The 26,560-nt window shown below is 49.5% G+C and overlaps 1 protein-coding gene across 1 annotated transcript in view; it reads left to right on the plus strand.

Annotated features, from left to right (window-relative positions):
* Nucleotides 1–14,797, plus strand: part of LOC104388466 (zinc finger protein 850-like) — a 19,576-nt gene extending 4,779 nt beyond the window's left edge. The window contains exon 2 of the mRNA XM_009997337.1: nt 12,733–14,797. Coding sequence (XP_009995639.1) covers nt 12,733–14,797 — 2,065 coding nt within the window. The remainder of the gene's footprint in view (nt 1–12,732) is intronic.
* Nucleotides 14,798–26,560: the final 11,763 nt, after the last annotated feature.

The following is a 26,560-nucleotide window of genomic DNA, read 5'->3' on the forward strand; positions in this document are numbered from 1 at the left end:
TTTCCCTTTCCCTTTCCTTTCATATGATTTGTGCAACTGCCATGGGGGATGGCAAGGCAGAGGGATGACTGTAATTTCTAGAATGGACGGGTGTAAAACTTGATAAGAAGCTGAGTGATAGAAGCACTTCTCAGCTAATGACCATCCATTAATGCTACTCTCTAATGAGAGGCAAAAAAGCATGGGTTGCTGCTGGCCACACTGTGCTGTCTACACAGATTAAATGGCTTTTTTGCTCTGCATTGCCAATTAAGCAAAGAGTGAAGAGCATCAGAGCAGAATTCAGAGACAAAGCTGCTGAATCTGGAGCATCCTGCTTGTGTTTACTGTGAGACCCTTTATGCCCACCTGGTCCCATTGCTTCCTCACCCTCTGGCAATTAGTTCTCAACACTTCAGTCATCCCAAATCACTGGTTACTGTGGAAAAAATAGCTTGGTGATACTTTCTTCCCTGCAGCATGTAACATGAGCTATGGCATTGTCATCTCCTGGGAGGGTGGACTTCAGATTTGCCCTTGGACAAAGCTGCTGCTTTTCAGAGTAAGTCCCAGAGTCCCATCAGATACTCACAAGACAAGTTACCTACGTGGCATCAGTCATGCAGGGCTGACTCTGCTGAGGTGCCTCAGAGGTGGCTTCAGAGGCTGCCAGCAGACCCTAAAGCTGGAAACTGGCAGGAGACTCCAATGTCCAATACCCAGTGCAAGGGCACAGATTGAGAGGTCCAGGAGCTGCCCTCCTCAACTGGAATTACTATCATAGAGCCATAGAATGGTTTGGGTTGGAAGGGACCTGAAAGTTCATCTAGTTCCAACTCCCCTGCCATGGGAAGGGACACTTTCTACTAGACCAGGTTGCTCCAAGCTTCATCCAGTCTAGCCTGGAACACTTCCAGGGAGGGGGAAACAAAGAAAGCTTTCCATAAATGGGTCTTTGCTCTGTCATTGTCTGGGTTTTAAGAAGGAAGAAGGAAAGAGTTTGGCATGTTTTCACCAAAGAGCTCCCCTCTGCAGGAATGATGTCACTAGCACTGAGAAATTTCCTTGGAGGTTTCTGGGGGAACCTCTGAAGATTTGTTGTCTGTGAGCTCAGGGAGCCTATAAACAATAATGTCTGCACCATCAGCTCAGACTGCTCAGGCCTGACTCACCAGGGCCCAGCGCCGTGCAGCATCACTGTGCTGCAGCTGGTGGCTCTGGGTGGCCCAGCTGTGCCACCTGCCCAGCTCTGCCAGCTTTTCAGGAGTCAGCTTGCTCCAGCATCTGTCATCAGCTGTTTTATCAGCTTCTGAGGAAAAATAACCAATTTGCTCTTCCCAACTGGGACTGCAGGATATGGCAGTGTATGTGCTGTTTGGCACTAATTAGGAAGCAAGTGTTCCCAGTGGTTTATGCTGAGCATGTCAGCTGTGATCACAACCTATTTGGAGTGTGGATCACGAGCCCACAAAGTTCAACAAGTGGCCTTTTCTCATCCAAACTGGCTGGCACATGACATATGAGATGAGGAGGATGGAGTTGAAAAGGGATCTCTTCTTGAGAGCACCTAATAAAGGAGGCCAGCTGGGATGAAATACCTGAGAAGAGCTAAGATGCCACCTACTTGGGAGCTTCCCCACTGAATTTTTTTCAACCCTTGGAAACGTGTTTTGCAAGGCCCTTTGTTACCAAGGTCTCCTTGTTGATGACACACCCTCCCAGCAGACAGGGAAAAGACTGAGGAAAAGCTTTCCATTTCTTGGTCATCACCAAACAAACACAGAGAACCAGAAGAGCTCCTTTGAAAAGATTAGCACCACACACCCTTCCCTGTATGTTCAACCTACTAATTATCAGCATTTCTCTCCCTGTCAGCTTGCAAAGATGTTCCTCACCACAGGATGTGGCTTTTGTTGCTCAGTGTTAGTAAGTGAATGCAGCCCAAGTCAAGGCAGGAGATGTAAAGTTGGCAAGATCACCCTCTCCTCCCACACTCCTGCAATTAAACAGTGAAGAAATAGGAGGCACTTTGTTGCAAACCTGGTGAAATGTGACTTGTAAATGTGGGAATAGGGACTTGTGGGGCTTCTGATGAAATTCAACAAGGGGAAGTGTAGAGTTTTGCATTTGGGGAAGAACAACACCATGTACCAGTACAGGTTGGGGGCTGACCTGGTGGAGAGTAGTGTAGGTGAAAGAGACCTGGGGGTCCTGGTAGACAGGAGGATGACCATGAGCCAGCAATGTGCCCTTGTGGCCAAGAAAGATGCTTCAAGACCAATGGAGAGAGCCTGGTTGTGTCCCAGTGGAAGCCAATATCAAAGTTCTCATTGACTTCAATAGCAGAACAACAAAGCTCTGGCACTTCAAACGTTTCTTTCATGGTGCTTCTTCTGTCAATCAGCACCATCCCCTCCTTTCCACTGGGAACCTGCTACTGATTTGCTCTCCAGAGACACAGCCCGTGTTTTGTGTAATGATGGCAGCCCACCTACACAGGAGAGACTAACAACTTCTCACTGCACACAAGGAGAAGTAACAGGGCATTTAGCTTCCAACAAAGGATTTTGTGCTTGTGTTGGAAGTCCTCAAGTTTTCTGTTCTGCAGCATAAACCACTAACTCAGGCCAGTCCACAGAAAGGGAGATGGGTACTTTCGTTCACATTAAATGAGACTAATTGCCACACAGCAATTGAATTAGTTAGGGAGCTGGGCAAGGCCCCTGTGGAACCCAGAACAGAGAGGCTGAGGAACATCACTTCTCATCATTTTTAAAGCTGGGACAACCCTTGGACTGCAAAACCAATTTTGGGGGACATAAAACTGTAGAATTTTGAGGTGGTCAAAAGTCATCTGGGTATTGTCTTGGGCAACCACCTCTAGGCAGCCCTGCTTGACAGGAGTTAGACTAGCTGACCTCCAGAGGTACCTTTCAACCTCAACCATTCTGTGGTTCTGAAAAGTCTCTTTAAGTACAGGAATGAACTATCTGTTGAACTTCAGTCAAAACCAGATGCCTTCTTAGGAGACAGGAGACTACTCAGAGCTTCACTTTGAGGTACATTTTTGTATTACCCATTTTACTGGAGAACAAATTTGATTTCACCGTGGGCAGCCCAGGGTTTTATTTACACACACACAGTAAATAAGGCCTATGAGAGAAATTAAAGAGGAGGTAGGAAAACAAATTTTGCTCTGAATTCCCACCTCTGCTCAGACCAAAACCAGAGGCCAGAGGCACAAAACACTGCCAGACATCAACTGTTATCTCCTGTGAGGGTGGTGAGACCCTGGCCCAGGTTGCCCAGGGAAGCTGTGGCTGCCCCATCCCTGGCAGTGTTGAAGGGCAGGTTGGATGGGGCTTGGAGCAGCCTGGGCTGGTGGGAGGTGTCCCTGCCCATGCAGGGGGGTTGGAACTAGGTGATCTTGAAGGTCCCTTCCAACCCAAACCATTCTGTGATCCTATGTATGGCCTCCCACTGCAGATTAGTACAAAAACCTATTTATTGATCTTGCTGTTGCTAAATGATAACAGGTCTCTTGCTCTAATCTGGTGCTTGCAAACAAGCTGATTCCAAGAGCTTTGAATTATTTACTTGGAGAATAAAAACACACATTCAAAGAGCAAGGCCACTCGGGTTGTTTTCACTCAGCTCTTGCAGAGACTCGGTGCTGAATGTCAGCATTCTGCTACTTCTGAAAGCCAGTGCTTGTTCAAGGTTTTTGCCTCAAATAAAGCAGCTGGATGGCTCCCAATAAAATGGGGAGAGCATGAGAGATGAGTGGAGGTGTTTCTAATGCTGTGCAGAGCTAAGTCTGCCTGACAGCACATCACAGCCCACACTGACTGAGCAGTGAACAAGCAAACAGGGTTTTCTCCATCCCCAGCCCTGTTTTCTGACCTTTTAAAGCACCTTCTCCTTTGAAGCAGCGTATGAAACACAAGCACCAGGATGGCATTTATTTTCTCCACCTCCAAAAGAAATGTAAGGAAACAAGACAACAAACCCTCAAATGTCAAAAATCTCTTCTCCCCTGAGCAGGCACCCAGCAAGTCCTTGTGGCTGCTGGAAGCTCAGGCTGCAAACTCCTGCGATCTGGAAAAGTGGGCACTTCACCATGACTCCTCACCTGGTTGAGATGCTGAACATTCATAAACAACTGTCAAGAGCCTTTCCTTGGTGGGGCTCTCACAATGACTAACCAGCAATGATGGGAGGCCCTGGGGACACAGAAGTACAAATAATGCTCTGGGTGTCTCCTTCAGGGTGGTGGCTGAATCACTTGGAGCTCGGGACTTACTGGTCCTGAACGTCCTGGAGCAGGAGGGCTCCCACTTTTCTTAAAACATTGGTTTCCATGTCCTGCTGTAACTCCACAAGACCCCATTTCTTCATCTGCACATTTGGTTTTTAAGGCTGCTTGGCTTCAATTGGAAGGGTTTTTCTGGCTGGGCTGGCTAAAAGCACACCCTAATCATGAGAGCAGCTCTGAAGAATGAAGAAGACTAATTCCACTGGCCTTTCACATCATTTAAAAGAGATAAGTTTGTGAATGATTCTCTAGGCCTTTGAGGAAGTCAGAAAAGCTGGTGAAAAGTCTTGCTTGGGTTGTTCTCTTCACCAGCAAGCTGATCCTCTGCAGATAAACACTTTATTACCCTTATTAAGTCTTGTAAACTTTATATATAGAAATCTTGACTCTCTTTTCTCAAGTGAAGGAGAGTGAATGAGTGTGAGGAGCCTGATAGTGGGGGTCAGAGAGATGAACCTCTGCAGCTGAAAGAAGTAACTGCCCCATGCCAAAGCAGCACGAGGTGTCTGTTTTCCTTGGGTCAGGGGAATGGGTGATGTTCCTCTCTTAGGATGTGTTCTTGCTCCATGGAGGATGTATCTAGGAAGCAATGCAAGGAGGAAGCAAACATCCTCTAGACTAGAAGGCAAAGAAAGAGAGAGATAAGTGGAGCAGGGCAGCCTTGGAGATTTAGTTACACGTTTATTAGCAGCTCTCCCACGACTGTTCACAGCTCTGTAGGCAGCAGGGTGCCCTTGGGTTCCCCCGAGCTCTCCAGCTTGTGACATGGGCAGAGTCAGAGGAGGCACAGCAGCACCTCCTTGGCCTCCTGGTGGGTAAATTCACACTTGCCTCTTTCCTTTGCTCTCCACTGACAAACCCCAGAGAGGAGTGGGACAGGCAAGAGGCAGGAGAAGAGGGGAGCCAGCACATCAGGGTTTGGCCCTTGGGGCAGGGAGCTGGCAGCAGGACCTGCACAGCAGTCTGGGCACAACTGTGCCCAAGCCAGGCTTCCCAGGCATCATGAAGAAACCAGCCCAGGGAGCCCAGGGTGTGATTCATTCCAGCCTAAGGCAGATGTCTAAATCAGAGCAGACGAATCATGCCCTTGAAATTCCTCCCCTGAATAGAAGCTCCTTGCAGTGCCAGGGAGCCCAGCTCTGCTGCAGGTATTTGGAAGCAGAGGCTTCACCTTCTCAGCAATGCCTGCAGCTGGGTCTGCCCCTACTGCCCTCCAGCAGGGAAACTGAGGAACCGGCACTGGACTTAGAAGATACCTCTCAATCCTAAGGATAAATGCTTGGTCCCCTCTCAGTGGGATGTGGGGAATGAAAAACATTTAACATTACAACTTCATTGCAAGTGATGATGGGCAGGGAGGACCTGCAGGGTTTGTCTGTGGAGGAAGGAGGAGGCCAGGAGAGTAAGAGCACTGCACAGCAGCTGTTGTGTTGGAAAGCTGTGTCCAGCAGCAGAGCTGTACTGCCCTACCCCAGCTCCTGAGAGGCTCTCCTACTGATCTGTTGTTCAACTTTGGGCATGTCATTTAGACCTTACTAAGTTGTTTTTTTAAAAAAATTATCTTATGATGAGGTTGTTGTTTTGGGAAAGAAAGTTGCAACCTGGGTGAAGAGAGTGGGACTTGGGGGATGAAGGGGTGACTAGTCCAGGGCTAGATCCAAGGGTCCTTATAGCATCCCAGCTCCCTGCTCACCACATAGGAGAGGTTTGATCCCTCCCACAACACTGACAGCACTTGGGGCAGAGTGAACAGGGCAAGGAGTGGTTTCTGATTTGGGGACATTGCAGCTATCATCCTTCCTCTTCCCTCCTGACAGAAGTCACCAGGCCTGACCACAGGGTAAAACAAAACTAAACAACTGAGTCTCCATGTACAAGAAGCCCATCACTTGCAGGACAGACAGGAGGCCAGGTTGCTGCATTGCAGCCAGGCATGAAAAAAGTGCCAGGCCCATTTGTCCTTTAACCAGATTTTCATTTAATTTCATTTCTTATTTCATTTCATCATATCAGATGAGTGTGGTGGATATGGAAGGGGCCACAGACACCATGATTATTTTCATGGCAGCAGGAGAGGAAACCATGGGCTTGGGCTGCACAATGAAGCTGCAGGAGATGTGGGCTGAAAAAAGAAAAGCTTTCCTTCCTAATCAGATGATCAAAAGTAATTAAAGGCAGGGGGGCTGGAACAGCATGGAAAATTACTTGTGATTTAAACACTTTATTCTCCTTTATCACATTTGCCTTATTGTGAGAGTTGTTTCCTAAATTAATAAAAACAGTCTCCAGTGCAGCAAGGCAGCTGGGGGTTCCCTCAGCCTCAGCTGGCACCTGTCCTGTTTCCAAATCTCAGGAACACTCACAGCCTCATCTGAACAAATAACTGGACTTCCTGCTCCCTTAGCCCTCCTTGTCCCATGGCCCAGCTCTTCTGTGAACCCAGGACAACAACCCACCTCAAGCCTCTTGATGTGATTAACTGTGGCATCTTTAATAAAACCTGTGGCAATATTTCCTTCTAAAGCAGGGTGAAGATTTCACTTGTCCTCTCCTCCTTTATTTTGCCCAATTCTATTTTTATTTCATTGGATAATTAATCAAGCACTGGAGCATGTGACAGCTCTACTTAAATTTAGTCCTCACTTCTCCTGTGCAGCCTTGTCAGATATAGCTGACTGGTCACACACAGAATTGGATTTGTCTGGAAAAGCATCACAGAAATCACCAATCTGGATCAGACCTTTCCTCCATCAAATCTAACATCTCGTCTCCAATGGCAACCAGCATCAGGCACTTCAGAGAGCAAGAGGAGCACCAGGCACTGGAGAGGAATGCTCCACCAAAACACAGCTTGCCCAGAGTAGAAGGTGTCCCTCACACTGGTGATCCTCCCAGCACATGAAGGACACACACCTCTCCTGGAGCCTGAATAGCTGCTGAGCTTCCTGTTCACTGAGTTCCCATGGGACAGATAGTCCAACCTACTTGGACCTTGCCAACCAGGTGAAAGAAAGGGTTGTGGGCAAAGCCTGGAGACTGCTCAAAGGCTTAGACCTTGCAAAATCGTCAGTGGGTAGCATGGGACAGATTATGTTCTGCAAAGTGCAGAGCTCCAGGCACAAAAAATCACATGTGAGATCCTTCCAGTCCTGTGCTGATCTCTACACCAGGGAAATGCAGCACAGAGCTTGCTGGTGTACAGGACTTCTTTGGTGCCATTTCCCCATGTAGGGTTTCTTTCCTGGTACTGCAGTTTCTTCAAGCTTAATTAATTTCACATTCCCACTAGACACCAAACATATGCAAGTTGGTTATGAGCACTACTGCACTCATTTGCTTCCACTCCATGATCCCCAGCTCCAGGCAGGTTTGTTCTTCCAGGCTGTTATTCCCATAGCTGGACAAGTTGGACCTATGTCTTGCCCCTTGGTCACCTAATATGAGAAACCATCTCCCAGAGCTTGGACACACCATCCCAGCACCTGTATGTTTCTTGGACCAACAGTCCATGTCATGATCAGGCCATGATGTGCTGGCTAGAAAATTCAGATCTAGCAGATGAAGGGCTGGGGATTCATAGAGTCATGGAAACATGGAATGGTTTGGGTTGGAAGGGACCTTCAAGATCATCCAGTTCCACCCCCTCCATTGGCAGGGACACCTCCCACCAGCCCAGGTTGCTCCAAGCCCCATCCAACCTGCCCTTCAACACTGCTAGGGATGGGGCAGTAGGTCCCTTCAGATATTGGAAAGTTGCTCTAATTTGGGATGTTTGATAGGAAGGGGGATAAGAAAAGGAGCTTGGGGGTGAGATCCTGGTCTAGGGAGACACTGTGAAGAAATTCTCATCTAAGTAATAGCCAACAAAGGTAAATATATACATATATTTCCATTTATTAATTTACCCTCTCTAGATTAGATATTAAGAAGAAATTATTTCCTCTGAGGGTGGTGAGACATTGGAACACGTTGCCCAGGAATACTAGATGCCCCATTCCTGGAAGTGTTCAAGGCCAGGTTGGATGGGGCTTGGAGCAACCTGGTGTGGTGGGAGGTGTCCCTGCCCATGCAGGGGGGTGGAACTAGGTGATCTTTAAAGTCCCTTCCAACCTAAACCATTCTGTGATTCCATAAACAGAGAAAGAGAAAGAGCAAGAGAGGAGATACACAAAACATTCACACACACATTTATACACTCTACACAAATGCAAGGAGGCCTTGTTGTAGCAAAAGTGAAGGGATTACCTTTTAAAAAATGCAATAAAACAAATCAAAATGCCAAAAGTGTGACATGTTCCAGGTGGGAGCAGCCAGGAAGAGCTTTCACTGGCATCTAGTGGTATGTTTTGGAGGCAGCTGATGGCATGGCTTCACTTCCAAAGTGGATTTCCCCAGGATAATGGAAACTAATCACACCGGGAGGTCACCACTTCCAAACTGAGCTTAGGAAAAGGCTTTTTTGGTCTTTGACTGTGTGAGTGAGAAGGTCTCCCCTCAGCCTCCTGTGCTCCAGGCTGGACACCCCCAGCTCCCTCAGCTGCTCCTGCTCACACTTGTGCTCCAGCCCCTTCCCCAGCTCCCTTGCCCTTCTCTGGACACGCTCCAGCCCCTCCATTGTCCGGAGGGCCCCAGCCCTGAGCCCAGGATTTGGGGTGCAGCCTCAGCAGTGCCCAGCACAGGGGGACCATCCCTGCCCTGCTCCTGCTGGCCACACTATTGCTGATACAAGCCAGATGCTGGTGGCCTTCTTGGCCAGCTTGGTTCATATTCAGCAGCTGTTGACCAGCACCCCCAGGCCCTTTTCTGCTGGACACTTCCCAGCCACTCTGCCCCAAGCCTGTAGCTATGCCTGGGTTTTTTGTGACCCAGGTGGAGAACTCACACTTGGCCTTGTTAAACCTCATGCAATTGGTCTCAGTCCATTGATCCAGCCTGTCCTGGTCCCTCTGCAGAGCCTTCCCACCCTCCATATGCCTCAGTGTCCACCCTTGTCAAATCTGCACCCTCCTTTTGTGCTCTCACTGAGCATTTTCACACAGGTGTGTAGTGAGAGGACACGGGGCAATGGTCTGAAGCTTGAAGAGGGGAAATTCAGGTTGGACATTAGGAAAAAGTTATTTTTTATGTGAGGATGGTGAGAGCCTGGCCCAGGTTGCCCAGGGAAGCTGTGGCTGCCCCATCCCTGGCAGTGTTGAAGGGCAGGTTGGATGGGGCTTGGAGCAGCCTGGGCTGGTGGGAGGTGTCCCTGCCCATGCAGGGGGGTTGGGACTGGATGATCTTGAAGGTCCCTTCCAACCCAAACCATTCTCTGGCTCTCTGACTAAAAGGGATCCTTAGCTGGTGACCAGGCTGCAGCCCCGGTTGCTGCCTCCCCCCGGGGGGCTGCAAAGTGTGAGGGACCCAGAAGGACCCCCTGAAACGCATCTTTCCCCTGCCGACCCTTCCCGGAGCAGAGGGAAGCAGGACGCTCTGCAGCCCTGCAGGAACCTTCTCCTTCCCCAAACACGAGAAGCAAACACGCTCACCTGGGGCGAGACCCCGATCCCCATCCCCATCCCCATCCCGATCCCGCAGGATTCGGGAGCAGCAGAACTACAATCCCCAGAAGGCAGCGCGGACCCTTCCAGCTCCCCACCCATCCCGGGGTGCAGAGGAAAAGCACATCAGGGATTAAAAAACAACCCCTCCTCTCCCTCCCTTGCTCTCCCACCGGCGGCGTGAAAATCCCGCCGGGAGCTGCGATCCCGGAGCATCTCCCGCATCCTCCCGCGGCTCCTCCTCCTGTTTGCTTCTCTTCGCCCTTCCTCCGGCAGCTCTCCCTGCTCTCTCTGCCCGCAGAACTTCCTCCAGGTCAGCCCGGGCTGCAGCAGAACTTGCAGCCAAAGCCTGGACACGGTTGTGCCCTTGGGATTGTCCCGGAGGAGGGAGATGCCGGGGAGGGGCTGCTGGCCCGCTCAGGTAAGGTGCTTCCAGCCAACTGGCCCGGGTAGCCCAAAAAATAACAGTGAAAAACACAATGGAGCAACTCCCTGGGATCTGGTTCTGCCCTTGATTCAAACCCTGGGGGATGGCAGGGCTGGAAGTGCAGGCAGGGTCTGGAGCTGCAGGTGCTGAGGGGGAAAGCAAGAGGAAGAAAGTAGGCAGGAATGGAATCTGTTATCCCTGAGCTGAATTTCGGGGGGTTTGCTGCCTGTTGTCAAAAGGCAGAGGCGATGGAAAGGCTGCTGTGGGTGAGATGGTCCCTCCTGGGGACTGGGATGAGCATCCGTGGTGAGGAGAGAGGCCAAGGCAGTGGGGCTGGTGGCCCCTCCAGCTGCACCTGAGGGCATCCCCTGGGCACCTGCCAGACCCCCCAGCAGGCTCCTGGGGGGAGGGAGGCTAAAGCTGGTACCTGCTGGATGGGTTCATGACCCTCCTCCCTAAAAAATACACTCAGGAGCTTTTTGGAGTCCTCTCTCCAGCCTGACTGCTGCTGAGGCTTTGGCTGCTGAGTTAAAACCAGTTGTGGGTGTCATGTAGCTGCTCCCACAACCAGGGAGGGGGTCTGGACCCCACCCCCTCCCCAGAGTCTCCCCTCCACTAGCAAACACTAAATCCACTCTTGGCTCCACCTGTGTGTTTTGTGTCTCCTGGCTCAGTAGGACTTTGCAGGCAGCTGGTGTTGGGTTTATTTAGTTGTTTGTTTTCTTGTGGTTCCTCTGTACCAGCCTGGAGAATTGAGCTTGGGCAGGGGCACCCTTGTGCTTCAGTAGTGACGTAGCAGCATCAGTGGGGATCCAGAGAAGTTAGCTGAAGGGAAAACACAAATGGTGCAGCTAAACCTGGAGGAACTTGCCCCGTTTTAACCTGATCTCTGAACTGGCTGCCCCCTTCACTCACCACACTGACCCTTCTCCTCTGAGGAGCATGTAGCTGCAAACTCTGCATGGCAGGCGTATGTGCCTGTTTATACTCCACACCTCCCATCACTTGTCCTCTGTTCCATGGCATCCCACCTCCACACCTCAGTGACAGGCTCCCCGTGGACTCATCTTCTCAGCCACAACCTTCCCAGCCATCCAGACCTCCAGGGACAGGTTTCACTGCCAACCCATGTCCTTGCTGGCAGCCTGCCCCATAACTGGTGATTCTGGCTGCCTTACTTTTGGCCATACCACCCAGAAAAGCCTGCCCAGCCACGTATCTTCTTTTTGACAGTCATCTCCAGGACCACTGTCTTTGTCCCCTCTGTCTCTCTGGCTGTTTTCCCAGCTGTAATTCAGAGCCTGGTTAGATGTTGCTCACATCTCTGTCGATTTATATTTCTTTTTTCTAATGGAAATATGTAGGATCCCAGCCCCTACTGTTGATTTTTGGCCTTTGAAAAGGACAAAATCACTGAAGGTTTCCATGCCTCACTTCTCCATCTGCCCACTGACAACACACACCACTGACTTGTCATCTCCTGTGCATGGGGGTCTGCCAAAGACAAAGCAGAGCACCCAGTTTGGCAAGTGGTGCCAGGTTTGGCTTTCTTCTAGGTCTGGAGGATTTTATTTTGGTTGCTGCAAAGTCACTTATCAAAAACGAGTCTAATTACAATACTTACTGTGAATTGCATTATTAAATTAACTGATTTACTTCTAAATCTTCTTAGTTAAAAGACAGAGGAGTGTTCTGAGAGTAAATTCTAAGGGTACTTAAAAGGAGCCTGTAAGAAAGATGGGGACAGACTTTTTAGCAGGACCTGTTGTGACTGGGCAAGGGGTGGTGGTTTTAAACACAGTTTTCCCAGTGAGGTGGTAGAACCCTGGAAACATTCAAGATCAGGCTGAATGGAGCTCTGAGTAACCTGGTCTAGTTGAAAGTGTCCCTGCCCTCTGCAGGGAGGTTGGACTAGGTGACTTTTAAAGGTCCCTTCCAACCCAAACCACTCCGTGAATCTATGATTCTGAATCACTCGTGCAGCAACAGCAGAGCCAAAACCTCCGTGTCACTGCAGCAGTGGCTGCCTCACAGGTCCCCCCCTTGCCAGGGGAAATGAGCCTGTTCCTGCTCTCTCTGCTGGAGTCCAGATGAGCCTCTGGCTTCAGAGATCTCAGACTCACTCCCATGGAGCAGCCAAAGTGTCACTCGTTGTGTTTCCATAGCGAGCTCAGGAGGTGAAGAAGAAATAATGACTTAATAATTTTCCCTTTATTTTTTCAGTCTGGCAGTCCGAGTCTCCAGGAATGCCAGGGAAGCCTTTTCAGGAGATCAGAGGAGGCAAGAGATGGAGTTACAAACATTGTGTCTGCACACTGAGGGGGAAGGAGCCTGAGAAATGAGGAAGGCTACACGCTTCTTGTTGGCCCGGAGCTGGGGTGCAGCAGCAGCACCTTTTCCCTTGTGGGGAATGAGGTGCCTCCATTGAAGTACACTTTGATGTGTGTGTCCTGATGGTTTTTGTATCCTCCAAGACAGTCCATCCCCATAAAGTGGTGCCATTGTTCTACCTGCTGGCTGCTTGGCATCCTCCTCACGCGCCGCTGGGCACAGGGCAGCGCTGCCACCAAGGTCTTGGTGAAGCACGTGGTGGTAAAGATTCACTCGTGTCAGGAATGTCCTGCTGGCTGCTTGGCCGCTGCCACCAAGGTCTTGGTTAAGCATGTGGTGGTAAAGATTCACTCGTGTCAGGAATGTGGCAAATCCTTCAGCAAGAAGGGAAACCTGAGGAGACGCCAGCAGATCCACAGGGCAGAGGAGCTCTTTGCTTGTGGGCAGGGTGGGAGGTGCTTCCCCACCTGGGGCCACCTCACGCCCCACCAGAGCATCCACGCGGGAGAGAAGCCCTTCTGCTGCGGGGAGTGTGGGCTCTGCTTCCACCTGGAGATGTGCCTGGCTTCCCACCAGAAGACACGTGCCAAGGGTGGTCCCTACCTCTGCACCCGCTGCGGCAAGAGCCTGAGCACAAGGATCTACTTCAACATCCACATGAGGACCCATGTGGAGAAGAGGCCGTTCGCCTGCACTGCGTGTGGGAAGAGCTTTGTGAAGAAGGGGACCCTCAGAGCCCACAGGGAGATCCACAAGGGGGAGAAGCCCTTCAAGTGCCCTGACTGCAGCAGGTGCTTTGGGCAGAGTGCCACTCTGCTGGCCCACCAGAAGATGCACCTCCGTGGAGGGCCTTTCATTTGTACTGAGTGTGGGAAGAGCTTGAGCACCAGGCGGTACTTCAGTGTCCACCAGAGGAGCCATGCTAAGCAAAAGTTGATGGAGGGACACATCAATGATGTGTCTCTCCAGGTCATCCAGATTAAAGAGGAGCCTGATTCTGACTTCAGGTCAGAGAATACGGTGTTGGAGAATACGTCCTGTGAAGGAGATGTAGCCCAAGGGTGTAGCAGACCTAGAAACCCATCTAATCCAAAAAGCCCTCCTTGGAAAATCCAGATGAAGGAGGAGCCAGAATCACACACTGATGACCCAGAAGACACTACTGCAATAGCCTGCCAGAAACTTTACGTCAAGGAAGAGCCACCAGAAAACCCAGATTATGGAAAGCTCTTTGATCCAAAATTCCCACTGGTGGCTTTACAGAAGAGACAGCTTAAAAAGGAAGAAGATGCTGATGGGCAGCACGAGTGGGAAGTCCCCATAGCCAGTAACTGGGTGCTCCATGTGAAGGAAGAACCACAGCAAAGTGTTGAGTTTGGGATGCCTTATGGGCAGAGGCCAAACTTCAGTGCTATCCAGAGGATTCACATCAAAGAGGAACCTGGTGTGGAGTCCAACCCCCAGGAGAGCCAGAGCCCAAAGGGGAAGCAGAAGAAATGCAACCAACCCACCGAAGAGGAGATGCTGGAGAACCGAGACCACTCCACCTCCAAGAAAGATCCCTCAGCAAAAGGAGCTCCCAAGGGTGAACGGATATTCCCCTGTCCCGAATGTGGGAAGAGCTTCAACCAGAAGTCCAACCTGACCAGGCACAGGAAGATCCACACGAGCGAGGGGCCGTACAAGTGCGGCGAGTGCGGGGAGAGTTTCCGCATGCGCCGCAAGTTGACCCGTCACCAGAGGCTCCACCTGAGCGAGCCCTTCAAATGCACCGAGTGTGGGAAGAGCTTCACCCAGAGGTCAAACCTGGTTCGGCACCAGAGGATCCACACCAAGGAGGAGCCCTACCAGTGCCCCGAGTGCGAGAAGACCTTCAACCAGAAGGCCAACCTCTTCCGTCACCAAACCATCCACGTCCGCATGGGGGCCTGCAACTGCACCAAGTGTGGGAAATGCTTCCCCCACAAGGGTCACCTTATTAAACACCAAGTGCTCCACTCCCAAGGTGGGGCCTACAGGTGTGAGGTGTGTGGGAAGTGCTACCGGCTGAAGAAGTACCTGAGGAGGCACCAGAAAATCCACGCGCGGGAAGGAGCTGCTCCCCGCGCAGAACGGGGCGAGGAGGAGGAGGCCACCAGGACTGGTGGGGGGTCCCACCACCATAAACAGACAGTACTGGTCCCCATGAAAAGTGTAGAGGAATGCTGAGTAGGTGTGGTGCCCGCTCCTGGAGGAAAGTCCCGTGGGGAACAGGAGGGATGGAGATAAACTCTGCTCACCTGATGTGCGCAGTAGCTGGAGGTGGGGAGGTCAACCTGAGGGGACAGTGAGGTTCACCAGTCCCCTGCAGATTCTCTAAGGAGAACCCTTGGGGTATCATTTTATCACAGCTGTGGGATGGGGCTGGAGATCCAAGCACTTGGAGATGGAGGGTGAAGAGCTTGGCATCCTGCCTGATGGCACACTTGTGCTTCTAAAGGCTGCTGAAGTTGTGGGTGCCAGAGTTGTCTGGTGTGGGCAAAATACAGCCAGGAGGAGTAAGCAGGGTTACCGGGGGATGAGGCTATTGTGTCTTTGAGAAAGCAGAAGGGAACCTCTCCCATCTAGGCAAGGCTTTAAAACAAGGGCCAACTCTCTTCTCCCTCATGTAGCTCTGATCCACACCTTGATCCTACCAGGTTGATGAACCCTAGTTACCTGGGTGGTACAGGTTTGGGAGAAACTACTGCCAGGCAGACCAGGGTTTTAAGTTCCCAGGCTCCCGGGTTGGCTTCAGCCAGGTCCCTAAAAGTAAGTTATGCAAAGTTACCCCAGAAGCCAGCAGGTTGTGCCCCCACAAGCCCACTGTGTGGATGTAAACAGAAATGGCTTTTCTTGGCAGCCAGTTTCACATCTCTGATGAGCAAGTGGCTTTGCCACCACAATTCCCAGAGGCATCAGAGCTTCACCAGTTTGGGTGACGATGGTGCTGGTTCTCAGCCATCTGCTTCCCTGCCTGTTACTGTGGCAGGATATTGACTTTATTGGGCATGATTTAGGGGAATCAAACCGAGCGGCAGGAATAGGTGAAAAAGTCTTTGGACTTTATGGACTAGAGAACTGGAAACTGTTTCCCTGTTGGGATGTTTGCCCTCCCTCTCCCTGGTGTAAAGGGGATTGTGCAGCTACTCAAAAGCATGAGCACTTCAGCAGTCTTTGTTGCTCAGTGCTGATGGTTTTGTTTGAGGGTTCCCTACTCAGATGGATCTTTGTGTCCTAAAAGTTCCTGTTGAAGTGGAGATGTGGAGGGAATCCACCCGGAGTCACTCCCCAAGGTTTCTCTGCAGCACTTGTTAACGTGGCCACCTGGGCACAGCCAAGCAATGACACACATTAGGGTTGGTGGTGGTGCTGTAGTATGTAGAGTCTAAGAGACAAGTGGAAACTCGTGCCATGGTGAAACAGTAGCTCTGCCTCTCTGGGTTTGAGCAGGAAAAGAAGCCCCATCCCCAAGGAACACACACCACTTCCTTCCCCCAGAACACGTTGCAGGTGGCAGCCCCTTGGAGGCATCTGAAAACCAGGCATCATGGCTTTGGGCAGCTACCTGCTGTGTCTCCAGGCAGGGAAACTGAGGCACAGAGGGAAAAAAGGACACAGGACAAAATGCACTGGAGCTTTGTCTTTACCAGGACAGGGTGGTTGAAGCATTTTGGTGAGGTGGCTCAAGCCCAACACTGAGCACATCTGCCAAACCCCAGAAACACAGAGTGAATTTGGTGTTGAGATTCTCTCAGCCTTTGATCTATTCAAGTTCAGGATGTGATTTCAAATCAAGCTCTGGCAGCCTCTGAAGGAGCCTACCTCTGTCCCACCACCTATCAACTGCAGCCAGACTGGATTGTATGAAGTTTCCCCTCAAATCCCTCTGACCTGGTGGAGATTCATTTCTGGGACAGAAAAGGTAGACATATCACTGGATCTTCCACCACTGACTGTGGCCACTGTGGGTGTCCCAGCTTCTGAGGAAAATCAAGGTTAATAATTTGTAGTATCTCCCCAACAAAGTAAATGTTTAAAGAAAAAAAAAGAGGAAACCAAGTGAGCTTCTTTTCAGGGTTGTGGTTTGTTTGGTTTGTTTTACTGAGCTATCACTGAGAGCACCACACAATCAGGGCTGAGAGTTTGTACTATCTACTCAGTAAAGTAAATATTTAAAGAAAAAAAAAGGAAACAGAGTGAGTGTCTCTTTGTTCTTTTTCTCTCACTGACAGAACCACACTACATTCTGCCCACAATGTGAAAGGAGAACAACGCAGAGCAAGATTCACAGCAGTGGTAACCACAGGGATGTTGGTGGTGAGGAGCCCTCCAGGCTCTGCTGTCTGCCTTGACCAGCTCTCCACCAGCTTGCTGAGAGCTCAGACCTCCACATGTTGGCTCCAGGGCTCCAGTCAGTGACCAAGACATAACTGAAGTGCCCTGAGGTGCCTGCACAGAGCTAGAAGGACACAGGCTTTATGGAGACCTTGACCTTTCTGCACAAGCAACTGGAGGTGTCCTGGGCTAGGACAGAATCATAGAATCACAGAATGGTTTGCATTGGAAGGGACCATAAAGATCATCTAGTTCCAACCCCCTGCATGGGCAGGGACACCTCCCACCAGCCCAGGTTGCTCCAAGCCCCATCCAACCTGCCCTTCAACACTTCCAAGGAGGGGACATCCTCAACTGCCCTGGGCAACCTGGGCCAGGGTCTTAACACCCTCAGAGGAAAAAATTATCCTTAATATCTCATCTAAATCTACCCCTTTTCAGTTTGAAACCTTTCCCCCTTGTCCTGTCACTCCAATCCCCTGTAAAAAGCCCCTCCCCAGCTTTCCTGGAGCCCCTTTAGGCACTGGAAGCTGCTTTAAGGTCTCCCTGGAGCCTTCTCTTCTCCAGGCTGAACACCCCAACTGTGAGATATTTTTTAGCATCCTTTTCTGGTCTGATTTTGCCTTCAGGTCTATACAATAAATTCAATGTGGTTAAGTTGAAACAGATGGAGTTAAAGTAAAAATAATGTTAATGAAGAGAGCCAATCTCTGATGGCTTTTAAAAATAAATCTTCTGGTCTTGCACAGTGGGTCAGGTAGGGCTTCTCCTGAGACAATTGCTGTCCTGTTTCTAGCCATGCACATTGTTTCTGTGGATTTCAGGAGGAATTTGGCTGTGGGATTTGGTTTTTTTCATCAGTTTATTGACTCGTTGACTATCTGTGTGTGTCATCTCAGCACCAGTTCTGTCTCCAGTGTTAGGCATGGCCTGTCTGGAGGAAAGATGGAGACAGGCTGTGTTGGGGAGCACTTGCTCAAAAATGAGTATTTGTGCTTTGATGGGAAGTGTGGAGCTGATGGACACAGCATGTTCTGCTATGGTGGGAATAAGAGGGTCTTTGGGGACAGAGCAAGTATCTACTCAGACATAAGTGCCCTGGGATGTTTACTTGCCCTTTGAGAACTTGATGGTTCCCATGAGAACTTCTTTGAAAATCCCAGGCTGCAGGGAGTCCCCACAGAGGGGGAGTGAGGAGAGGAAAAAGACCAGGGTAAAAACTGGGTGAGCAACAGGACACTCAGACTCACACTCTTCTACACATGCTTCATCCATTCCCTTTTGACTAAAAGCCTCCATGAGGACTGAGTGTTTAGTTACCACCACCCCCTTAGCCACCTCAGCTACTTCTCATCCCAACCTGGGCCAAAATGATGCAACCAGGTAGCACCACATGGGACCAGGTTATCAAGCTGAAGTCCCTTTGTCCAAGGCACATCCGGACCCACTACTGGGTCCATCTCCTGACCCAAAGCACAGTCCCTCCTTGAAAGTGATTTCTTGAGCTGGAACAAAGCATAGAGAGGTCTGCATCAAAGGATTGAACCTTCTGACTACTCCCCACGTGCAGATTTTCTGAACAAGGTCATGGAACAATCTGTGATCTTCTCTAGAGTCAGTGTCAGCCTGAAAGCAAGAGCAGCCCCTGCCATGGGGTGGGTGAGGTGGGCAGTGCTGGCCTCTGCCTCTCTGCTAATGGCACAGGAGGTGGTTACAGCCCATTATTACCCTCAGTAAGGGCACTGCTGCCCCACAACTGCTGCCCCACAACTGCTGCCCTGTGAGGGACATGGCAGAGCTTGTCTTTATTAAAGCCCAGGAGGACAGAGCATGGAGAGCTCCTGTTTCAAGCAGGACCTGCAGAGGTTCATCCTTTGCTTTCCCAGCCTGTGTTATGGTCCTGAGGAAGAGGGATGCTCTCAGGAATGACAGACACATCTTGCCCAGATGGTGTAGGAACCCAACTCTCTGCCTCCCTTTGAGCCCTTTTCTCTCCTCTTTTTTTTTCTGGCTGGTTTTTGCAAACCTTCAACATGGGGTTCCTGTGGCTCATCACTTCAATCCCACGGGGGATAGAGCTGGGGAAGAGGCAGTCCTGGATGGCTGCCTTCCTGAGGTAGAGAGGCTTGGATTGCCTTCACTGACAAGACCTCATCATCCTGAGGAGCTCTGAGGCAACTCAAGCTCAGCACAAGTGAGGCAAATGGGGCTGTCTCTGTCCTTTGCTACAATGGGAGTCAGCTGGGAAGGAGGAAGGGGAGGGAGAGATTCTCTGATTCCTGGAAATATTTCTCATCAACAGGAAAGCACATTCCCAGCAACATTTCCATGGGGGATTTCCCCATCCCTATATCCCCACCCAATGCTCCCTGAGTGCACCAGCTTTGCTTTTTGTGCTAAGCACTCCTTGTGTTTCCCAGGCCTGAATGAACATGGACACCTGGTGATGAGTTGTCTGTCAGAATGGGGCTTCTTTTACCTCCTGGAGACCTTCTTGTTAAATATCACACACACCATCAACTATTGAACTACTGTTACATACCCACCCACTTTCCCAGCCCTCACCCAGCAGGATAGAAATGTTTCATCTCAGTAAAAAAGCATCACCCACCAACAGTGGGTCAGGATCCACCAGAGACACCATGCAAGGTGGTAGAGCCAAGGACTTGACACTTGAATTTAGATGCTTAATTTAAGCACCCTAACTCTGAGCTGAATCCCAGCCAAGCAGTCAAAAGCCTGATTTCTCCCAGCCTCTTTGGTCACCAGCTGGAAAGGGGCATTTTAATGTAAAGGAGGAAAGGAAGTTTCTGATCCTCTGAAAGTTTTTTTCACTTTACTACAAATTTGTGAATTCCCCAAGCTGCCAGAAAAGGGGAAAATTAGGACAAATAACTGTAAAGCCAGAAAAAAAACTTTTGAAAAATCTTCAGTCTTCTTACTTCAAATATAAATGCAAAGGTTGCAGTTTGGTAGGTTGGAGATGTTTTTCTCTCCCTTAGAAGGAGTCAGCCCTATCCTGAGACAAAATACTTCATTATGGGGTGAAAGTAACACACATTCAAAGGATTCTTTAGATCTGTGATTGTTTTCCAGGAAAAAAAAGGTTGAAAACATATATATTTTTTTAACTTTACCTGGAAAAAACCTCTTGGCTTGACATCAGATCAGATCCTACCACATATTCATCCAGGCCTGTTTTAAATAAAGGACTCTTGAGATTTTCTAAGTGCTTAAATGAAAATAGGTGAATAAATAAGGGGTATAAGTGCTTTTGATGGAAATAACTGCATGGATGTTTCTAAGAGTGAGGAGGGCAGTGGATGTGACTAAGCCTGTTGTCTTCCCATGGTTGGCTGCAATCAGAGTAGAAATGAAAGAGGGAATAAAACAATCATTCTCCCCTGTAATAGAATAAATACATAAAGGTCTATATTGGCAAAGCTCTGACACAAACAGAAGCAGAGGCAGGAGCAGATATCATGGCTCAGAGCTGAAGACAGGATTCCCAGTAGCAGCCTCTGTTTGGTGCTCTCTGCATCAAGCCCCAGTTCCTGCTCTTTGCTGTAGCTGGGGCAGCTCAAGCACTTGCTCCATAAATAACAGCCCTGGATGGGCTTTACCTCCAGCTTGGGCACTGAGGAGTTTTATTTCATGCCTTGCCCAGCAGATTTACAGTGTGATGGTTTGAAGAAAGCAGAAGCAGCATGCAAGGGATGTTACAAATAGGAACTAGACCAGGAGTGGAAATGAGGCATTGAGAGCTTCCCCAAAAAAAAGCCTCAGTGAAGCTGAATAAAGACACAAATAAACAGATGCTGGCTGGAAACACAGGAACTGAAAACATTCATTCCCTGGCAGCAAAGCACCTGGCTCTGCACATCAGCCTGCTCTTCTGGGGAAAGCTGGAAACCAAGAACATGCTTGTCATGTTCTTGCCATGGCCACGTGGCCTCCAGACCCTCCACAAGCCATGCAGTTCTGTACACCTCGTGTTGGCCAAACTAAGTCCAGAGAGCATGAAGGACACTCCACCAGCAAAGCCTGTGGGGAGAATGCAAAGAGGATAATAAAGAAACCTAAGCACTGGGAGGAGGTACCCTGTACCAGGCCCTGAAGACATACAAAAGTTTGCTCCAGAATCATCTCTGGCCTCAGAAAAGTTGGTCACCACGAGAGAGTAAAAGCAACTTCAATTCCTCAGCCTAACTGAAAAGCACAAAGGCATTGAGCAGAGCACCATGTCCCTACAATGCTCAATTCCAGGTGCCTCGGGGCTCAGCAGCCCTACCTCATTCCAGTTACCCAGTGGGAGCTGCTCCCCATCCCTCTGTGCTTTTAGCAGCACTCAAGGTTGCTGGGTTCCACTGCTGCTCTCCATCCCCAGCCCTGCCCCTGCTACTCTGTGTGCTGACCATTAAGTCCATATTCTGCCATTAACCACAGCATAGATCTCTGATGCTACAATGGCAGGAGCTGACAGAAGTCTTGATGCACCCCTATTAGCTCCTCAAAACAGGGCCAGCCTCTCTTCAAACCTTTCATGGCCAGGAGATGAGCCAAACAGATAGTGACACATAATTAAGGACCATTTTAATTTTGTTCTTTTTTTTTTTTCCCCCAGTTGATCTGTTTGAAGATTTCCTTCAGCATCTCAGTCGTTTTAATCAGCTTCTTGTTGCTGTTGTTGGCTTTCCTGCATTTGCTTCACTAGTGGTAAATTCATCAGCCCTAAATGGGTTGACTGAAAACACACTGTGACAACAGCACACTCAGCCATTACATGAAAAGCGGGGAATTAAATCATCCACTGGAAAACAAACCTGCTGCTTCCTGAAAGCTTTGTATCCTTTCAAGCTTGCTTCTTTTTTTTTTTTTCCTTTTTTTATTTTTGTGCAGGATGTTCTTGCTCCAGTAATTTTTGCACAGCTCTGCCCTATTTCTGCAAGCTAAAGGCACAGGGAGCTGGCATGTTGGCTCAGCCCTCACTGACCAGTTGTCCCCATCTTGTCTCTCATCTGGGGACTTCCTCTCAGGAATTAAATGACAGCAAGGAATCAATTACCCAGCTCCCCTCTTCTAACTGGTATTATGTTTTTTTTAAGCTCACATTATGTCTTACTAATTACCCTGCTGCACATAAAGAAGTAAACTGAGCTGGGAGTGGTGGGGAAGCAGATACGTTCACTGCATGGCAAAGCTCCTGCCCTGATGAGGTGACAGTTTGTCCAGCCAGGGGGATTATGAGTGATGAATCACAGGATCACAGAATGGTGGGGGTTGGAAGAGACCTCTGGAGATCATCTAGTCCAAACCCACTGCTAGAGCAGGATCCCCTAGAGCAGATCACACAGGAACACGTCCAGGCAGGTTCTGAATGTCTCCAGGGATGGAGACTCCACCACCTCCCTGGGCAGCCTGTCCCAGGGCTCTGTTACTTACTGTTGCTCTGTTAAATAAGAACCATTTTCTTATATTTAGGTTAAACCTCCTGTGCACCAGTCTGTGACCACTGCCCCTTGTCCTGTCACCAGACACCACTGAGAAGAGTCTGGCCCCATCCTCCTGACACCCCCTTTAGATCTTTACAAGCATTGATGAGATCCCCCTCAGCCTTCTTTAAGCTGAACAGCCCCAGCCCTGCCAGCCTTCTCACAGGCCAGTCAGTGACACAACAGGATGTCTCTTGCCAATGTCCCTCAGCTATTTTCCAAGCAACTCTCCCCATCCAGGTGAATTGCTGGATCCTCCAACCTCCATCAGTCCCCACACAGGCTGAGAGTACAGGGCTTGCTCCTTCCCACCTACAGAGGGACATTTGTTATTCAGAACAAAATACAGTGTTGCCACGTTATTTAATCAAGTCACAGCTCATAGGCAGCATCTGTGCAGAAGATAAAATGTTTTGGGACAGTTTAGTCCTTTTCTTATCTGAGTGATTACGGTTATGTAAAGACTTTTCTTTCAAACATGGAGATGGAGTTTCATAAGCAAGGGACCAAAATAGTGCCAAGTATCCAAACAGCTCCCCTTGATCACTCTGGATTAGTACAATTAATCCCTAGGTATTAGTGACCAGCAGGGTTTTGCCTGGAGGATCAAATATATATTTATTATTTCAGATCTGATTTCCCCCCAGAGGCAGCAAATTCAATCGTGGGCTTTTCTTTTCATCATTATATTTTTGCAAATGGGGTTGTGGGATTTGGACAATAAGCAAGGGGCTCCTGGTCAGAGGGGAGGTGAGACCTCTGCTCATTTTCTTATGTCTTCTGAGAATGATGCAATTGGGAATTGCCTGGTGGACGAGCATGATGTGATGTGGGACCTCAGCCAGGACCTGCTGGGGTTACTGGGAGGGCAGCAAATGCCCACCAGTATAACCAGCCCTCACAGCATTTTCCAGACACTACTGCTATGGTTGCCTAACACTGGAGGAAGCCAAAGCTCAGAAACATGGAATTATTTACCTGAGAGAGGATCAGGAATCCTTATTCTCAACAGCTCCTGTTGAGCTGATGTAAAAACATGTCTCATAATACCCCTTGAATGCCCCTTTCACTAATGTGAAGCTCTTGAAGAAAGAACAGAGTTTTGCTCTGTTCCCAAAAAGGAAAATCCCAGACAAGCTTCCTTTGCTTTGGGCTTTGGGGCATAGATGCTGAGGGTTTCTCACTTTTCTTGCTGCAAACTTGCTGCATTTCTCATCCATTTATGAATGAAGATGTAGAGGCCTGGTCTGAAGCAGCAGGGCCTGTTGATCATGGATCAATGGTCCCAAAGGTTGGCACAGATGGATTGAGCTTCTGGGGGTTGATTGGTGTGCTGACCACTGGGAAAACAACTGATCACAGCTCTGGTTCTTCCCATACTGCCAAGTCTTCACAGACCAGGCAGTGGCCACCAGAAGATGCAACACAAAGAGAAGAAGAACAGCATAAGCACAGAGTGATTTTTCCTCCAAGCAGCTGTTTCCAAGCTGTCACCTGCCACTTTCACTGCTTATTCACCACTTCTTGTATTAGAAGAGAAAATGAACCTCACTTTTCTCCTCCCCTTCTTCACCCCATTCCTAAAAGTGGGGATGACCCTAAATTCTGTGTAAATCCAGTGCTAAAGTCCCAGGATGTTACTTAGAAAAGACCAGTTGGTTTTGCTTTTCATTTTTTTTGTAGCTTTATGAACTGAATGAGCAATGTTCTCCCATCTCCTTGCAGGGGAGATATCTGCAGATTGCAGCAGAAACCAGAGTGTTACATGATCAGCTCAGATAGGAACATGGAAATTGGCAGAGAGATCTGCAGTTGGATTGATGTTCAGCAGCCCCTGCTTATAAATACTAAATTCAGCCTACTTGGCACAGAAGGTGAATCACAGGTCACAGCAGAGATAGGAATCACAAAGGTTTAAGCTGAATTTCCAAAGTGCATCTGTTGGAGATGTGTTAGGACAAACCTGTCACCTCCAGCTTTGGGTTTTTACCAGGGGGACTTTTGCAACACACAGGCCAGGCAGGGCTCACCCCTCCCTGGCAAACCCCTCCACCATTGGGGTTTGTGGTGCCTGTTGGTGCCCACTTAAGCTGATACTGAAGTGCCCTGGGCTCTGCTGATCACAGAGGCTACAACCATCCCTGCTGTAAACAATTGCATTTAATCCAATGAACCCCCCCCCCAGCTCCATAAATTATTGGCAGCAAGATCCAAACTTCACTCTTAGAACCCAGCTACAGGCTCCCCTGAGGATGAACTACCCTGAACTGCATTTCTAAGACTCTCTCAGGGTTGTCGTTTCACCTGCACTGAAACCCAGGCTGCAGCAGCATTTCCAGCCATGGAATTAACCGAGAGCATGAGAGCAGGGCTGGTCCAGGGCTGACAGCACAACTGAAACACACAGAAGGGTTAGAAAGGAAAGATAAGGTTTCGATGTCGAAACAACTCCCTGCCCTTGCTATTTTCTGCCTGACAGCACCCTCTTCTGGGGAGCGGGTGCTGCGAGCTGAAGGGTGACCCCAAAAGCAGCTCCTCCCTGCCCAAGCACCCAGCAAAGGGCAGAGCCCTCTGGGGTGAATTTAGAGAAAGTTACATGAGACAGTTTCTTCTGAGCTATCTTGTTTTGCAGATCCCTTTGAAGGAGCTGGAACTCCCTGCACGACCGAGTGCTGGTCAAAGTCACAGCACCCAGTTATTTGGTACCTGCTGGGTGCAGCTCCCAGCAGCCAGGAATGGGGCACAGGCACCAGTACAGCCTGGAAATTGTTGCTTTGTGTTTGCTGGAGCAGCAGGTAAAATCTGCACCGTCCTGATGAGGACTGTCCTAAGATTTTTAATTACTCCTCAGACATAGCTCAGCTTTTTTGTTTGCCTGAAAAGGTGAGCAAGCACCTTTTTGCAAATGGGGTGCCTGATAGTTGGGACAGGAACACTTGTTCAGCTGGGTATATCTCATAGTAACACAGGCTGTGAGCTAAGAAAGGGATGAGCAGCTCAGATGTCCAGGGAAGCTGGGCAGGGCCTGGGCAGCCACCATCAGCATCTGTCTGGGGTCCAGATTATACCTTCCTCCAAACCACCCTCATCCCTTGCTCTGTGCAATGGCAGGAGATGTGGTTGGTCACATCTCTGCTTGAGCAGATTTAACATAACGCAGCTGGTTCCAGGTCTTGTTTGTACTTGAATTACAAGGTTTTTAACTAGAAACCACACATGGGTCTTACCTGAATCCTGGGGCAACACTCACCTTTGAAGGCTGAGCAGTGAAGTTGTGACATTTCACTAATTAGTTCCTGGGTGATGGTTTCCCACTCAGGGCTGCAAACTTTTATCTGCTCTTACTTTAAGGCAACAGTACTGCCGAGTTTGGTGGCAGGGGGAAAGTGGTTAATTACCTTTTTCAAGCAAGGACAGAGATAGACAGAGAGCAGCTGATCTGACTTTCCAGCTGCTGCTCAAAAGGCAACGATGGGCAGCAAGAACGGCTGGGATTGACACCTGCATGGAGGCAGAAAGGTCCTTCCATGCAGCTCAAACCCCATCATTTCAGGGTCCACTCGGATCATAGAATCACAGAATAGCTTGGGTAGGAAGGGACCTTAAACATCACCTAGTTCCAAGCAGGGACACCTCCCACCACCCCAGGTTGCTCCAAGCCCCATCCAACCTGCCCTTCAACACTGCCAGGGATGGGGCAGCCACAGCTCCTCTGAGCAACCATGGCCAGTGTCTCACCACCCCTCTCAGTCTGAAACTGTTCTCCTTCATCCTATCATGTCCCATTCTAAATCAGGCTCACCCCAAAGCACTGATACCTTTGGAAAGCCCTGCCTGCCCTCTCAACTCTTCTCCCTGCCCACAACTGGCTGGGTTTGCACAGCACCTGGCACACAAGCACCTTGGCTCGTCTAGTTCATGTGTCACTCAGATTAATAACCAGGCTTCATTTATTACATGAGCTCTGTGTATCTTGGAGGTTTGGCTGAAGGTGACAACCCTAGCTCACCCCAGCACAGGGCAGACTGATGCTAAGAAAGCCTCCCAGCAGAGAAGCCAGGTACACATCTCCACATCTTACATGTTTCAGGTACATGGAGCAGCCCTCAGGCTAAAGAAACAC

Source organism: Chaetura pelagica, unplaced genomic scaffold, assembly GCF_000747805.2.
Source record: "Chaetura pelagica isolate M959 unplaced genomic scaffold, ChaPel_1.0 scaffold184, whole genome shotgun sequence".
Taxonomy (NCBI): Eukaryota; Metazoa; Chordata; class Aves; order Apodiformes; family Apodidae; genus Chaetura; species Chaetura pelagica.